General features: G+C 37.2%; 1 protein-coding gene and 3 non-coding genes across 4 annotated transcripts; 2 read left to right on the plus strand and 2 right to left on the minus strand.

The window, feature by feature from the left end:
- Window positions 1–6,145: 6,145 nt before the first annotated feature.
- On the minus strand, window positions 6,146–15,730 carry LOC123420877 (ATP synthase subunit beta, chloroplastic). Its single transcript, XM_045107452.1, has one exon. It carries the CDS (start codon window positions 15,347–15,349, stop codon window positions 13,853–13,855), a length of 1,497 nt encoding a protein of 498 aa, XP_044963387.1. The 5' UTR covers window positions 15,350–15,730; the 3' UTR covers window positions 6,146–13,852.
- Window positions 6,350–6,436, plus strand: TRNAS-GGA. Its single transcript has one exon. It is a non-coding gene; the product is annotated as a tRNA-Ser (tRNA).
- TRNAT-UGU lies at window positions 7,652–7,724 on the minus strand. The gene has a single exon. It is a non-coding gene; the product is annotated as a tRNA-Thr (tRNA).
- TRNAF-GAA lies at window positions 9,321–9,393 on the plus strand. Its single transcript has one exon. It is a non-coding gene; the product is annotated as a tRNA-Phe (tRNA).
- Window positions 15,731–17,150: the final 1,420 nt, after the last annotated feature.

Consider the following 17,150-nt stretch of genomic DNA (forward strand, 5'->3'; position numbering starts at 1 on the left):
TGTGTTTGTGGATGGAATCCCCCAAGAAGAGTTAGAATGGCAGTTCCCGCTCCTTGAGCGGTACCAAATAAATGATTACTCGAATCAGGGTTTTGGGCATAAAGATTCCACTGACCCGTCAAAAGGGGTCCCAACCCCTGGGGATAGGGTAATACATCTAAGAAATTATTCCATCGAACGTACTCCCCCCTGGATGCGGGAATAGCAACATGAACTAAATGTCCTGTCCAAGCCAAAGAACTTACCCCGAAAAGTCCTGACAAATGATGATTGAGACGAGATTCCGCGTTTTTGAACCACGAAAGGCTTGGTTTCCATTTGGGTTGTAGATGTAACCAACTCGCTATTAAGGACAGCGTAGAAAGAAATAATAGAAAAAGAGCTCCAGTATAAAGATCTTCATTGGTGCGTAATCCTATTGTATACCACCACTGATAAACCCCAGAATAAGCAATATTCACTGGACCAGCAGCACCTCCTCGAGTAAAGGCTTCCACAGCGGGTTGACCAAAATGAGGATCCCAAATCGCATGAGCAATAGGTCTTACGTGTAAAGGATCCTGTATCCATGATTCAAAATTTCCTTGCCAAGCTACATGAAACAGATTTCCGGACGTCCATAGAAAGATTATTGCTAATTGCCCAAAGTGAGAAGCAAAAATGTTCTGATAAAGACGTTCTTCAGTAATATCATCATGACTTTCGAAATCATGTGCGGTAGCAATACCAAACCAAATACGACGAGTAGTGGGGTCCTGAGCTAAGCCTTGGCTAAACCTGGGAAATCTTAATTCCATAATGCCTTTCAAATCCTCCTAGCCACTATCCTACTGCAATAATTCTCGCTAAGAAGAATGCCCATGTCGTGGCAATTCCACCCAGAAGGTAATGGGTTACTCCTACAGCACGTCCTTGTATAATGCTCAAGGCTCTAGGCTGAGTAGCAGGAGCAACTTTTAATTTGTTATGAGCCCAAACGATAGATTCAATGAGTTCTTGCCAATAACCACGGCCGCTGAATAAAAACATTAAACTGAAGGCCCAGACAAAATGAGCACCTAAGAAAAAAGACCAATGCAGATAATGAAGAACCATAAGACTGAATGACTTGCGATGCCTGTGCCCACAAGAAATCTCGAAGCCACCCATTAATCGTAATGGAACTCTGTGCAAAGTTTCCCCCTGTAATATGAGTTACCACCCCTTGATCACTTATGGTACCCCAAACATCCGACTGCATTTTCCAACTGAAATGGAAAATGACTACCGAAATTGCATTGTACATCCAGAATAAACCTAAGAAAACATGATCCCAAGCAGATACTTGACATGTTCCCCCTCGGCCAGGCCCATCGCAAGGAAAGCGAAAACCTAGATTTGCTTTATCGGGTATCAAACGGGAACTCCGAGCAAATAAAACACCTTTCAAAAGTATTAATACAGTCACATGTATGGTAAATGCATGAATGTGATGGACTAAAAAATCTGCGGTTCCTAATGGAATCGGTAACAAAGCCACTTTGCCACCTACTGCTACTAACTCGCCGCCTCCCCACGTTAAGCTAGTACTTGTTGTTGCACCAGGAGCTGTTACGCCAGGCGCAGTAGCATGGATATTTTGTACCCATTGAGCAAAGATAGGTTGTAATTGTATGGCGGTATCCGAAAACATATCTTGTGGACGGCCTAAAGCACTCATGGTATCATTATGAATGTACAAGCCAAAACTGTGAAAACCTAGAAATATACATACCCAGTTAAGGTGGGATATGATTGCATCGCGGTGTCTAAGGACGCGATCTAATAGATCGTTGTATCGAGTAGTTGGATCATAGTCTCTTACCATAAAAATTGCTGCATGTGCAGCAGCACCGACTATTAGAAATCCGCCAATCCACATGTGGTGTGTGAACAAGGAAAGTTGTGTACCATAGTCAGTAGCTAGGTATGGATAGGGAGGCATAGAATACATATGATGAGCTACAACAATGGTTGTAGAGCCTAGCATAGCTAGGTTAAGAGATAATTGAGCATGCCATGACGTTGTTAAGATTTCATAAAGACCCTTATGGCCTTGTCCTGTAAATGGGCCCTTGTGAGCCTCCAAAATATCTTTAAGTCCATGGCCAATACCCCAGTTGGTCCTATACATATGACCTGCGATTAGGAAAAGAATAGCAATAGCTAAATGATGGTGTGCAATATCGGTCAGCCAGAGACCACCGGTTACTGGATCTAGTCCTCCACGAAAAGTCAGAAATTCTGCGTATTTGGACCAATTTAAAGTGAAAAAAGGGGTTGCTCCTTCGGCAAAACTAGGATAAAGTTGAGCCAAAAGGTCCCGATTCAAGATAAATTCATGAGGAAGTGGTATCTCTTTAGGATCCACCCCAGCGTCAAGAAATTGGTTAATTGGTAAAGATACATGAATTTGGTGTCCCGCCCAAGAAAGAGACCCAAGTCCTAATAATCCCGCTAAGTGGTGATTCAACATGGATTCTACATCTTGGAACCAGGCCAATTTGGGAGCGGCTTTGTGATAATGGAACCAACCAGCAAAAAGCATTAACGCTGCAAAAACCAATGCACCAATTGCAGTACAATAGAGTTGTAATTCACTAGTTATTCCAGATGCTCGCCAAAGCTGAAAAAAACCAGAGGTTATTTGGATTCCTCGGAAACCCCCACCTACATCACCATTCAATATTTCTTGCCCTACTATAGGCCAAACTACCTGAGCACTGGGTCCAATGTGAGTAGGATCACTTAGCCATGCTTCATAATTGGAAAAACGGGCACCATGAAAGTACATGCCACTCAACCAAAGAAAGATAATGGAAAGTTGCCCGAAATGAGCACTAAAAACTTTTCTAGAAATCTCCTCCAAATCACCAGTATGACTATCGAAATCGTGAGCATCAGCATGTAGGTTCCAGATCCAAGTGGTAGTATCAGGGCCCTTAGCTAGTGTTCTTGAGAAATGGCCGGGTCTCGCCCATTCCTCAAAAGATGTTTTTACAGGATCCCTATCCACAACAATTTTTACTTCTGGTTCCGGCGAACGAATAATCATTAACTCCTCCTCTTTCCGGACAAGACATACAAAGAGACCCGCCAACTGTCTTTTTTTTTAGTGAATCTTTGAAAGATAGATTTTGAAAGATAGATTTTGAAAGATAGATATTGTGATTAGTTCTTTTCTTTACTATACTACCACCCTTCTTTTTTTTTAGTTATTCACTGGAGCAATTATATATTAAAGTCAATCCGAGGCAAGTGTTCGGATCTATTATGACATAAAGGTTAGGTGCCTAACGGACATTGTTTATCTTGAAAAAACAAATATTTCTCGGCGTAAGAAAAAATCTTTTTTATTTTAAATTTAAGAAACTAGTGTATTTTTTTTTAGGGCATAAGCTCCTATCTATATCTACTTTCCTTGAGCATAATATAGGGTTTTTTATTTTTTATTTGATTCTAAATTCCAAGATAACTCATTAGAATTATTAATAAGATGGTTCTAATATATTAGCAATATTTAGATTGGCCCCCTTTTTTTTATTCACTTTATTACTTCTATTCTAGACCCTATCCCTATGGTTTATTCTTATGAAATATCTTATAAAATAGAAGGTATAAGAAATGGATATAATGAAATTCTTGATTCGATCTTACGACCTAATTTATTTGATTAATGGATCAACAACCAAACCATCCATTTTAGGAAAAAAAAGGAGCATGGTCTTATTCAAATTCAAAGCGCTTCGTAATCTTCAACCAGTTTTGTGCTTCAATATAATTTCCCGGAGTAAGCGCTATAGCTTGTTTCCAATATTCAGCAGCTTGATCAAACCAAGCTTCCGCAATTTCCGAATCACCCTCTAGAATGGCCTGTTCTCCTCGGTCGGAATAGGCAGTTCCTTCCCTTAGAACCGTACTTGAGAGTTTCCTACCTCATACGGCTCAGAAATTGCTATCTTAATTTCCCCTATCTTAACTGAATTCGATTTATCAAAAATCGATCCAATTTGTTCTTGTGTTAAGCAGAAGAAATTAATTACCTAAGTTTCAAACCCTAATTTTTCTCAATAATTAGTTTGATCTTTTTTCCCACCTTCAGAAGAATGAAGCATAGATAGATATAGAGCCTTCGTTCAAATTTTCTGAAAGGTAACTATCCCGGTTTCATATATGAAATCTCTATAGAATCCTTGAAAAAGACTTTTTTCCATAAGAAAGAAAAAAGAACTTACTATCTTTGGGATCTGATACTACACCGCTGCTTAATCCCTTAGTGGATCGGCTCTATTACATAAGCGGATTCCTAAATTTTGCCCCATATCATGGGATAAGTAAGCAGTTTTTTTTAGTTGTATCGACCCAGTCGCTCACTAATTGATCTTTACGGTGCTTTCTCTATCAATTTGAGAAACTTTATCCATAGAGTAGTAGTATAGGCCATACTTTCTTCGTTTTTTGATTCTCGTGAAGTGTCCTTCCTTCCTACAGCTGATAGGGAAAAATCGTTGTTTTTACGATCCCTATGTAGAAAGCCCTTTTTTCCAGTATTTACTAGAAAATTTGATCCTCTCTTTTTTTGTCTTTCTATAGTGGAGATAGTCGCACGTAATGACAGATCACGGCCATATTATTAAAAGCTTGCGGTAAGAAGGGGTTTCGTTCTAGTGCCCGGAAATAATATTCCAAAGCCTTTGTATGCTCTCCATTGCTTGTGTGTATAAGGCCTATGTTATAGAGTATATAACTTCGATCATAGGGATCGATTTCTAGTCGCGTAGCTTCATAATAATTTTGCAAAGCTTCCGCATAATTTCCTTCGGATTGAGCCAACATCCGTTACGGTCGTTCATTCTATTCAAAAAATCTCCGTTCCAAAACCGTACATGAGGTTTTCATCTCATACGGCTCCTCCCTTCTGTACATAATAGTACTAAGCGAAATAATCTTAATCTATAGAATCAAAATAGAATTAGTCCCGTCTCATTATGAACCGAAAGGGGCTGGTATTTTTCCAAGAAATCTCTAGCCAACCTTCCCACAAGAGGTTTTTCTTAACACCAATGAATTCTATTAATGCTAGAGGAAAACGATAGCTCCAATAATTTCTTTGTTCTCAACGCCTCCTATTTAGAGGAATTAGCTACTTCAACGATCTTTGATGGTTATAGGGGTATCCAAAGTACAAACCTGATGGTTGTTTGTTATCCCAACCATTCTTCCCAGCCCTGATACCGATCAGGAAAGGGGTAATTTCTACCAAAGTTTTTCTCTTGTTGATTCCTATTTCTAGGTGTAGTGCTTTTCTCCCCTATGCTGCCTACGGATACTAATAGAGTGGCCTGTAATCCATACCATACCATATCCTGTAGGTGTAACCTTTCGCTCAATACTCAAATCTACAATTGAAGTATCTGAAGCCGCATCAATCGAGGATACACGACGGAAGGAATTGTTAGTTCGCCTCACCTTCCCGAAGCGTGGGTTTGCTTGCTTTACAAATTTGGTTCTCTCTATGCCAACCCCTTTTCTTTTTCCTAAGACTGAGGTATAGGTAGGTCTAAAAAAAAGCAAAAAAAAAAAGAGTCAAATCGCACCATCTCTATAATAAGTAAATGCCTTTTTTTCTCCTGAGGTTGTCGGAATTATTCGCAATAAAATATTGGCTATAATTGAGAAGGTCTTATCAATGAAATTTCCATTTACACGGGATCTAGGCATAATTCCCAAGCCATTCTATATAGAATTGTTTTCATTCCTTCACAAAATAACATAAAAACAAACACATTCGATTCTTATAATTATAAATAGATTGATCCATATGCTCTAAATCCATATGTTTTAAATGGATAAGAGAGATATGGATTTTCCGCTCAGCTCAAATTGTATCCTTTTCCTTCTGCTTGGACACGAAGAGATATGCAATATTTGACTAAGACTGGATTTCATTCCACTTTCCTATTTCTGAACAACAACTTATGTCATCAACTATTTCGTGTTTTCAAAGTTATTAATTGTCTCATACTCTATTTTTGATTTCAATGGTGTAGCGTATCTTATGCAAACGGAATTCTAAGGTTTCTTTATTTTATTATGCAATAAGAAGAATTCTTGCATTCTCTTTTTCTTTAGTTGCGGGAAAACCTAAATTAAAACTTTTATTTTATAGCGAGCGCAATTTCTAGTAAAAAATCCTGTATCCTTCCACCTAGATCAAAAGGAATTTTTCCAATAGAACTAGGGAACCCCCGAGCGGTTGCGGTTGTACCTGTACTGCAGGAATAAGAAAACTCGCTATTCACTCAGTTTATTTTCCATAATAAGTTATGTAGGAAAGATGGCCGAGCGGTTCAAGGCGTAGCATTGGAACTGCTATGTAGACTTTTGTTTACCGAGGGTTCGAATCCCTCTCTTTCCGTTTTTCTTAATTCATCAACGTTAAGGATCACAATGTATCAAATCAAATAGCAATTTATTCCAGTAATAATATCTTATATTATCTTATTTTTATTTAATAGAAATTAAAAATTCTCTATAGCAAATTACTGTGGTATGTAAACATAGAGGAAAAAAGCAAAAAGGATCCTAATCCTAGGGTTAATCAATTTTAGCTAGTTGATGGGAAAATACGAATTAATGGTAATGGTCTTAGGGCTATTTAGTTCGGGGAAAGGGGAAGGGGAAGAAAATTCTATGAACCTTTCCTTTTTTCATTAAGTTCAAGTCTGACGAGAGTAATATTCTACAACTAACAACTCATTTATTTTGAGACCGACCCACTTCCTATCTAGGATTTTATTTACTAGTCCTTTATATTCCAATGTGTCAATCGTCAAATGGCTTGGCAATTTCCCCGGGTCCGATGAAGCAATATAATTTTGAACCAGACCTTTTGATCTTTGGTTATCTTTCGTAGTAATAATATCTCGGGGTTTGCAACGAAAACTTGGTATATTGACTATACGGCCATTAACTAAAATATGTCTATGGTTGACTAATTGGCGGGCCCCAGGAATGGTTGAAGCCATACCCAATCGAAAAAGGATATTATCCAAACGCATTTCAAGTAATTGTAGTAAAACCTGGCCTGTTGACCTTTTTGCTTTTCCAGCGATATGTACATATCTAAGTAATTGTCGTTCTGTCAGACCATAATGAAAACGCAATTTCTGTTTTTCTTGAAGACGAATACGATATTGCTCCTTTTTCCCAGAATTGAATTTTTTTTTAAGATTACTTCCGGATTTAGGTGTTTTTCTAGTGAGTCCTGGTAAAGCTCCCAAACGGCGTATTTTTTTTAAACGAGGTCCTCGATAACGGGACATGAAGACTCCTTTTTTTTATTGAAATTTCATTTTACACAATTAATTTCATTGTATTTACATTACAGAATACATCGAAATTAAAACTGAATTAAACTACAGGATAAACAGAGTAAAATCAACTAAAGTACCACAAAAAATGGAATTTCATCAAAATCTGTATTTTTTGTATTTTTTGTATATATATTATTTATTTTATTGTTTTGTATCTAGCAAAATAGTAAGGTAAAAAACATAAAAGATCCTGGATTCTCCATTTAATTCGGAAAAAAAGAGATTCTTGTTCGTAGAACATCGATAGAGAAAAAAAAAGCCGACTATCGGATTTGAACCGATGACCCTCGCATTACAAATGCGATGCTCTAACCTCTGAGCTAAGTGGGCTTACATAACGGAAATAGTGTAACAAATAGAAATAGGTATAGTATAGGAAATCCGTAAAATCTCAGATATTAGTTATTACTCTTAGCTATTAACTAGTTCTAAATTTGAAGTTCTACTTATAAAAAAATACTAAATAAAAAAATACTAAAACTTCTTAAAGATAAAGTTAGCTTGATATGCTTAACTATAGGATATTTAAAAAGAAAATTATAGACTTTATGGGTATTTTCATTCGATCATTATAGACTTTATTATTTGTTAATAATTTGAGGATTAATATTTCACTAAGGGGAACATAAAGTCAGAGTAAATAAAATTGATAATTCTGATTAGAAAAAAAGAATAAATATCCAGCGTTATAGTATAATTTCGAATACTATAAAAAAGTAAGACGGGAGGTGGGGGAGATAAAAAGTTTTGGATATATTGATTCGGATTGAATTGCAAATACATCAAGGATAGAATCAATGTAATTCAGAATTGCAATAAGCAAGCGGGGTCTCTCAAATAGAGTCGAACTGAACTGCTAGACTACGTTGAGTGATGAACTCAATGATTCAAAAAAAAAACTAAGAGATGGATGAAATTACACAAGGAATCCTGGTCTCAAAGAAGAGGGAAGTGGGGATATGGCGAAATCGGTAGACGCTACGGACTTGATTGTATTGAGCCTTGGTATGGAAACCTGCTAAGTGGTAACTTCCAAATTCAGAGAAACCCTGGAATTAAAAAAGGGCAATCCTGAGCCAAATCCGTGTTTTGAGAAGGGATTCTCGAACTAGAATACAAAGGAAAAGGATAGGTGCAGAGACTCAATGGAAGCTGTTCTAACGAATCGAGTTAATTACGTTGTGTTGTTAGTGGAATTCCTTCTAATTCTAAATTAGAGAAAGAGGGGTTTTATACTTTATACATTTAATAAACACGTATAGATACTGACATAGCAAACGATTAATCACAGAACTCATATTATAATATAGGTTCTTTATCTTTTTTAAAATTTCAAAATAAAATTCGAAATGATTATGAAATAAAAAACTCATATCATAATTTTATTTTGAATTATTGTGAATCCACTCCATTCGAATATTGAATAATCAAATTCTTCAATTCAAATTCAAAGTTTTGAGAACTTTTAAAAAGAAAGTGGATTAATCGGACGAGGACAAAGAGAGAGTCCCATTCTACATGTCAATACTGACAACAATGAAATTTCTAGTAAAAGGAAAATCCGTCGACTTTTTAAGTTGTGAGGGTTCAAGTCCCTCTATCCCCAAATCCTCTTTTTTTTTCTTTTTATCAATGGGTTTAAGATTCATTAGCTTTCTCATTCTACTCTTTCACAAAGGAAAGGAATGCGAAGAGAACTCAATGGATCTTATCCTATTCATTGAATAGATTTCTTTTTTATTAGAGTATCGGCAAGAAATCTTGGTTATTCACTCTATTTTTAAGTATTATTTAAGTAAACCATGCACAATGCATAGGGCTACCCCCCCCCTTTCAAATTTTGAATTTGAAATACTTTAATTGATTTTTTAGTCCTTTTAATTGACATAGATACAAATACTCTACTAGGATGATGCACAAGAAAAGGTCAGGATAGCTCAGTTGGTAGAGCAGAGGACTGAAAATCCTCGTGTCACCAGTTCAAATCTGGTTCCTGGCAGAGAAAAAAAAAGATCCACCGAATAGGTATTGATCCAAATACCTCGAGATGGATTGTGATACATATTTATTAATAATATATAATATAGATAGAGTATGATTTATTCATCTAAGTGGATAAATCTATAATATAAATATAGAGGCACTTCTTTTTAGAGAAGTTTTAAAATATACCCTTTCTTTATGATAAGGAAGGGGGTGAGATTAGGTTCCCCTTTATTTTTTTGCGTTTCTTTATTTTGTATTCCACTATTCCGACGAATATTTTTTTAGTCTTGCTTATCTTTATCTTATCTTATTTTCCTAGTTGTGCTAAGTCATGTGCGCGATACAAAGTTCCTGGTAGAGAACTTCTTTGAGTCATCCTATTTTTCTGTTCATATGAAGGAAATTAATATGTGATTTTCAAAATAGGGGAATCCAAATGAAACCCTTTTTTGGCTCAGTCTATCTGGAATGCTTTTGTATAATAGGAATTAATTATAAATAGGTATTCCGTTTCATCTAGGAAAAGAACCTAAAAATATTCCTTGACTTGAATAAAATCTGGAGTTGTGTTGTATAAGTGAGCACGAATTTCTTATCATTCAATGAGCATCTTGTATTTCATAAAAATTGGGGGTTATATAGTCCTTACGTAAGGGCCAGCCTATCCAACTTTCAGGCATTAGGATACGTTTAAGGCGCGGATGATTATCATAAGAGATTCCCACCATATCATAAGATTCGCGTTCTTGAAAATCGGCACTTCTCCAAATCCAGAAGACAGACGGAATTCTAGGATTATCCTTTTGGGCAAAGACTTTTATGCAGACTTCTTCTGGATTATCTATACCGTATTGTATTCTTGTAAGATGATACACGCTAGCTAAAGATCCACCGGGTGCTACATCATAAGCACATTGGGAGCGTAAATAATTATAACCATATACATATAAAATGACAGCAATGGAATCCCAATCCCCTGCTTTTATTTGTAAAGTCTCTATTCCTCGGTGATCAAAGCCCAAAGATCTATGAACCACCTCATGTTTGACTAGCCAATTAGATAACCAACCCTGCTGCATTGTCTTCATCTCTCCCTCTTTGTATAAATATTTCCCATTTCGGATGCAAGTTTGAAAGATTGCTCTGCTTTTTCTTTTTCTACACAAAAGAGCCCCCCCCTCCTAATTCACTAATTTGTAGGAAGGTACTGGACTTTTGGATTTTAAAAAAGTTTCAGAAGATATATCTAATGTCGATGGTGATTGATAGAGCAATTCTTGCTCATAAGTTCCTGTATGAGTACTGCGCCTAACATAAAGCTTGTGACTGGTAGTAAAACATCTTTTTTTATTTTGAGATAGAGTTCGATCCTCAACTATTTCTCGCGATATCTTCTTACGAAGTTTTGTTAGGGCATCTATAACTGCCTCCGGTTTAGGAGGGCAGCCCGGCAAGTAGACATCCACAGGAATTAACTTATCAACTCCCCGAACAGTACTATAGGAATCCGTACTGAACATTCCCCCTGTAATAGTACAGGCTCCCATAGCAATGACGTATTTTGGTTCAGGCATTTGCTCGTATAATCTCACTAAAGACGGAGCCATTTTCATTGTTACCGTACCGGCTGTTAAAATTAGGTCTGCTTGCCTAGGACTTGATCTTGGTACCAATCCATAACGATCAAAATCGAATCGTGAACCTATTAATGAAGCAAATTCAATGAAACAACAACTGGTACCGTATAGAAGGGGCCATAAACTGGAGAGTCTTGACCAATTCGAAAGATCATTTAGTGTAGTTGAAATAACAGAATTGGAACTTGTTTGGTCAAGTAAGGGAAACTCAATCAAATTCATAACTGTCTCAATAGAATCTTTTCCTTCTTTTTTTTTGTCTAAATATTCAGTTAAGACCATTCCAAGGCTCCTTTTCGCCATGCATAAACTAAACCGACAACTAAGATAAGCACGAAAATCAAAGCTTCGATAAAAACGGATACACCCAATACGTCGAAACTCATTGCCCAAGGGTATAGAAAGACGGTTTCCACATCAAAAACAACAAAAACGAGCGCAAACATATAATAGCGTATTCGGAATTGTACCCAAGCCCCTCCCATGGGTTCTATACCCGATTCATAACTAGAAAGCTTCTCTGGTCCTTCACTAACCGGGGCTAAAAGCCCTGAAATCGAAAATGCCAAAATAGGAATAAGGCTTGCTATTATTAGAAATGTCCAAAAAATATCATATTCGTGAAGCAGAAACATAATGTACTCCCATTAATGTGGAATAGGCGGAACTTAAATTAGTCAATTCAATTCAGCATTGTCAATTTATCCAGAACTTCTCTCTTTTCCTCGGTGAAACAAGAATCTTTTTTGTTCAAACAAAAGCGCTTAGTTTAGCCTTTGTTTCCTCTGTGCTGCATCTTCTTTAAAGATTCATCCAATGGAATCCCAACTCCCTTTCTTTTGGATTTCCATTCTATTTAGATATGGTGTATGTAGATCTAATTCTTATATAAAGAAAACTTTATCGTTTCACTTTGTCTCGCTTTCTCTAGAATCTCTATAAAAAAAGAATAGCTCTATCCTTTATTTACTATTTAATAATAATAAGAGACTATTAAATAAAAATGAGAATACTACTAATTAGAATAATTAGAACCTAATTAAGATAGTAGGACTAATCTATGCAGTATAATGAGAAGTAATACTATAAAAATAAAAATAAAGAACTCTATTTCAGAACTATGAGACAGAATATTCTGTTTTCTTATTTACTCTTTACTTTATTTTTTCTATTTTTCGTTTTTCTTTTCCTGTCTGTATGATTTTGATTTTCGATGAATGAGCCTTTGGTAATGCTTTTATCTCTATTCTATGTCGCAGGCGCCTATCCAGTCTATAAACAAATACTAATGCGAAAATGAAAACTATACTAAACTAAAGAAAACATAGGATAGAGATCCTAAAATAGAAAAAAGGGCATATTAGGGCTATACGGATTCGAACCGTAGACCTTCTCGGTAAAACAGATCAAACGGATTATTATCGAAATGATTTGAACTGTTTCAAAGACCCAACATGCATTTTTTTGCATTGGGCTCTTTCATAAACTGATTTAAAGATCAGTTAGTCCACCATAGTTTTTCTTTACGGAAAGATAATGAGATGGCTCCCTGTGCTCTGATTGATTTTTTGTATTATGATCTATCTAGGAGCAATACCAAAGTGTTTCAAAGGAGGATTACCTTGACTTAGGTCTGCCTCTGGTCTAAATTAAATCAACCTAAGTGAAATGGAGTCTCTATCGTTCCACTGCAAGAGTTAACTATGAGACTTCATACACCTTAAAGTTCATAGAACGAAAAGAAGTTTTTTGGAGGCCCTTATCCTCATTACGCCTAGCATTTAGTGGGCTGGATATTTACCTTATCAACTAGCAAATCCATAAGGGTTCTATTTGATTAGGCACCTGAATTGGCACCTGAATCGGACTGAACCGACTGTTTGTCAGGCTACTGTTCTCCTATTCTCTCGAATCTATGAAGTAAGACATTGATTTTGCAATAAGATCGATTATGTTCATTGCATAATAAGCTCCTTTGAAAAGCATTGGCGCACGTGTAAACGAGTTGCTCTACCGAACTGAGCTATAGCCCTTATCAGAGATATCTTAACATATAGAGAATTTCTTGTCAAGATGAATATTTTCTAATGCCAGAGGATATCCCTTTGATCTGTATCTGTTTAGTATTTAGTTTAGTATTTAGTATATAACAGACCAATAACAGAGCGGTATTGCTTAGAAAAGGGATTCAATATATAATCGATCGAAGTAATGGGTCTTCCTTTGTGGTGATAAATTGCCTACTTAACTCAGTGGTTAGAGTATTGCTTTCATACGGCGGGAGTCATTGGTTCAAATCCAATAGTAGGTAAGTAGGTAGAAAAATTACTAGATAGCATTGGACTTACTTCGCTTCGCTATCTAATAACTTTTTCTACCCCTCTTCCCTTTTTCTTTGTATCAACTATAAACCACTGGATTGTCTTCAATTGGATGGGGGAATCCAATTGACAGCCTCGATTCGTATCCTAGCTCGTCTGAGAGCGAGCTTCGCTTCAACCAAATCTTTCGTACCCTCAGCTTTACTCAAGTTAGCTTCGGCTATTTCAAGTGCCTTTTGAGCTTCTTCCGGATCAATATCACTACCCAGTTCCGCATCATTTCCTAAAATGATGATCTCATTATTAACTATTCTCGCAAAACCGCTCCACAGAACCGCCGTTAACCATTGGTCGTTGAGGAGGCGTATTCTCAAAGGACCCATATCTACTGCTGTGTTAATAGGGGCGTGGTTTGGTAATACGCCAATTTGGCCACTATTCGTGGATAAAATGATTTCTTTCACTTCACAATCCCAAATAATTCGCTTAGGAGTCAGTACATAAAGATTTAATTTCATTTCTGCGATTTGTTCTCCTCTTCTAAGGTTATAGCTTTCGTGCTAGCTTCATCGATGTTACCCACCAAATAAAAAGCCTGTTCAGGTAGGCCGTCTAATTCTCCGGAAAGGATTAGTTGAAATCCCCTAATAGTTTCCGCAAGAGCAACATACTTTCCTGGAGAACCAGTAAAAACTTCTGCCACAAAGAACGGTTGTGATAAGAAACGCTCAATTTTTCTTGCTCTTGCTACAGTTAAACGATCCTCTTCCGATAATTCATCCAAGCCAAGAATTGCGATAATGTCCTGAAGTTCTTTGTAACGTTGTAAAGTTTCCTTAACTCTTTGCGCAGTTTCATAATGTTCGTTGCCAACGATCCGAGGCTGTAACATAGTTGATGTTGAATCTAAAGGATCTACTGCTGGATAAATACCCTTGGAAGCTAATCCTCTGGAAAGTACGGTAGTAGCATCCAAATGTGCAAATGTTGTGGCAGGGGCAGGGTCGGTCAAATCGTCCGCAGGTACATAAACTGCTTGAATCGAAGTTATAGATCCCTTTTTAGTAGAAGCAATTCTTTCTTGCAAAGAACCCATTTCTGTACTAAGAGTAGGTTGATAACCCACTGCGGAGGGCATTCTCCCTAATAAAGCGGATACCTCTGATCCTGCTTGAACAAAACGAAAGATATTATCGATAAATAAAAGCACGTCTTGCTTATTAACATCTCGGAAATATTCTGCCATAGTTAGGGCAGTTAAACCAACTCTCATACGAGCTCCCGGTGGTTCATTCATTTGGCCATAGACTAGAGCTACCTTTGATTCTTCAATATTTTTTTCATTAATTACTCCGGATTCCTTCATTTCCATATAAAGATCATTTCCTTCACGAGTCCGTTCCCCTACTCCACCGAATACGGATACGCCCCCATGAGCTTTAGCAATGTTATTGATTAATTCCATGATCAGTACTGTTTTACCTACTCCAGCCCCCCCAAATAGTCCTATTTTTCCTCCACGTCGATAAGGAGCTAAAAGATCGACGACCTTAATACCTGTTTCAAAGATGGATAATTTCGTATCTAACTCGATAAAGGCAGGCGCAGATCTATGAATAGGGAACGTTGCACTACTATCTACAGGACCCAAATTGTCAACAGGCTCCCCAAGAACGTTGAAAATTCGTCCGAGAGTAGCTCCACCGACCGGAACACTGAGAGGAGCTCCCGTGTCAATCACTTCCATTCCTCTCATCAACCCGTCCGTAGCACTCATAGCTACAGCTCTAACTCGATTATTTCCTAATAATTGTTGTACCTCACAAGTCACATTAATTTGCTTATCGGCAGTGTCTCTACTCTGGACTACTAAAGCGTTATAAATATAAGGTAACTTGCCCGGGGGAAAAGTGACATCCAGCACGGGTCCAATAATTTGATCGATACGACCTGTACTTTTTTCTTCACTTGTGGAAACCCCGGGACGAGAAGTAGTAGGATTGGTTCTCATAATTATCACATAATTAAAAAAAAGGAATTTGTCGAAATTTTTCTTTTTTTATTGTTGAATAATGCCAAATCAAATCAAAAAAAATCCAAAAGTAAAAAGGAAATGAATTAGTTAATTCAATAAGAGAGAAAAGGGGACCAGGACTTGATTTCGTTGCCCAAGCGAATCCCATTCAATCGTTTACTCATGGAATGAGTCCGTTGGAAAGTTCAATCAATCTTTTTTTCATATACATTTTGCCTTTTGTGGAGGATCTGTGCCTACTCTACTTTCCTATCTAGGACTTCGATATACAAAATATATACTACTGTGAAGCATAGATTGCTGTCAACAAAGAATTTTATTAGTATTTAGTTAGGTATTTGCATTCCAAATAAGAAAAGAGACCTATTAAGAACTTGTAAAATAAGGATTAGGGATTAATTTGGGTTGCGCTATACCTATCAAAGAGTATACAATAATGATGGATTTGGTAAATCAAATCCATGGTTTAATAACGAACCGTGTTAACTTACCATAACAACAACTCAATTCCTATCGAATTCCTATAGTGGAATTCCTATAGGATAGAACATACACAGGGTGTACGCATTATATATGAATGAAACATATTCATTAACCTAAGCATGCCCTCAATTTTCTTTAATGAGTTGATATTATATTAATTGAATATCCTTTTTGTTTTACGAGATTTTTGCTAAAGTTTCATTTACGCCTAATTAACATCGAGTAGACCCTGTTATTGTGAGAATTCTTAATTCAAGAGTTGTAGGGAGGGACTTATGTCACCACAAACAGAAACTAAAGCAGGTGTTGGATTTCAAGCTGGTGTTAAAGATTATAAATTGACTTACTACACCCCAGAGTATGAAACTAAGGATACTGATATCTTGGCAGCATTCCGAGTAAGTCCTCAGCCTGGGGTTCCGCCCGAAGAAGCAGGGGCTGCAGTAGCTGCCGAATCTTCTACTGGTACATGGACAACTGTTTGGACTGATGGACTTACCAGTCTTGATCGTTACAAAGGACGATGCTATCACATCGAGCCTGTTGCTGGGGAAGACAGCCAATGGATCTGTTATGTAGCTTATCCATTAGACCTATTTGAGGAGGGTTCCGTTACTAACATGTTTACTTCCATTGTGGGTAACGTATTTGGGTTCAAAGCCCTACGTGCTCTACGTTTGGAGGATCTACGAATTCCCCCTACTTATTCAAAAACTTTCCAAGGCCCGCCTCATGGTATCCAAGTTGAAAGAGATAAGTTGAACAAGTATGGCCGTCCTTTATTGGGATGTACTATTAAACCAAAATTGGGATTATCCGCAAAAAATTATGGTAGAGCGTGTTATGAGTGTCTACGTGGTGGACTTGATTTTACCAAAGATGATGAAAACGTAAACTCACAACCATTTATGCGCTGGAGAGACCGTTTTGTCTTTTGTGCCGAAGCTATTTATAAATCACAGGCCGAAACCGGTGAAATCAAGGGGCATTACTTGAATGCGACTGCGGGTACATGTGAAGAAATGATTAAGAGAGCTGTATTTGCGAGAGAATTAGGGGTTCCTATTGTAATGCATGACTACTTAACCGGGGGATTCACCGCAAATACTACTTTGGCTCACTATTGCCGCGACAATGGCTTACTTCTTCACATTCACCGTGCAATGCATGCAGTTATTGATAGACAGAAAAATCATGGTATGCATTTCCGTGTATTAGCTAAAGCATTGCGTATGTCTGGGGGAGATCATATCCACTCCGGTACAGTAGTAGGTAAGTTAGAAGGGGAACGCGA

Source organism: Hordeum vulgare, unplaced genomic scaffold, assembly GCF_904849725.1.
Source record: "Hordeum vulgare subsp. vulgare unplaced genomic scaffold, MorexV3_pseudomolecules_assembly, whole genome shotgun sequence".
Lineage (NCBI taxonomy): Eukaryota > Viridiplantae > Streptophyta > Magnoliopsida > Poales > Poaceae > Hordeum > Hordeum vulgare.

Bases quoted from the DNA above. Each gene is read 5' to 3' on its own strand.
- LOC123420877 (XM_045107452.1), bottom strand. From the start codon at position 15,349: ATGAGAACCAATCCTACTACTTCTCGTCCCGGGGTTTCCACAAGTGAA.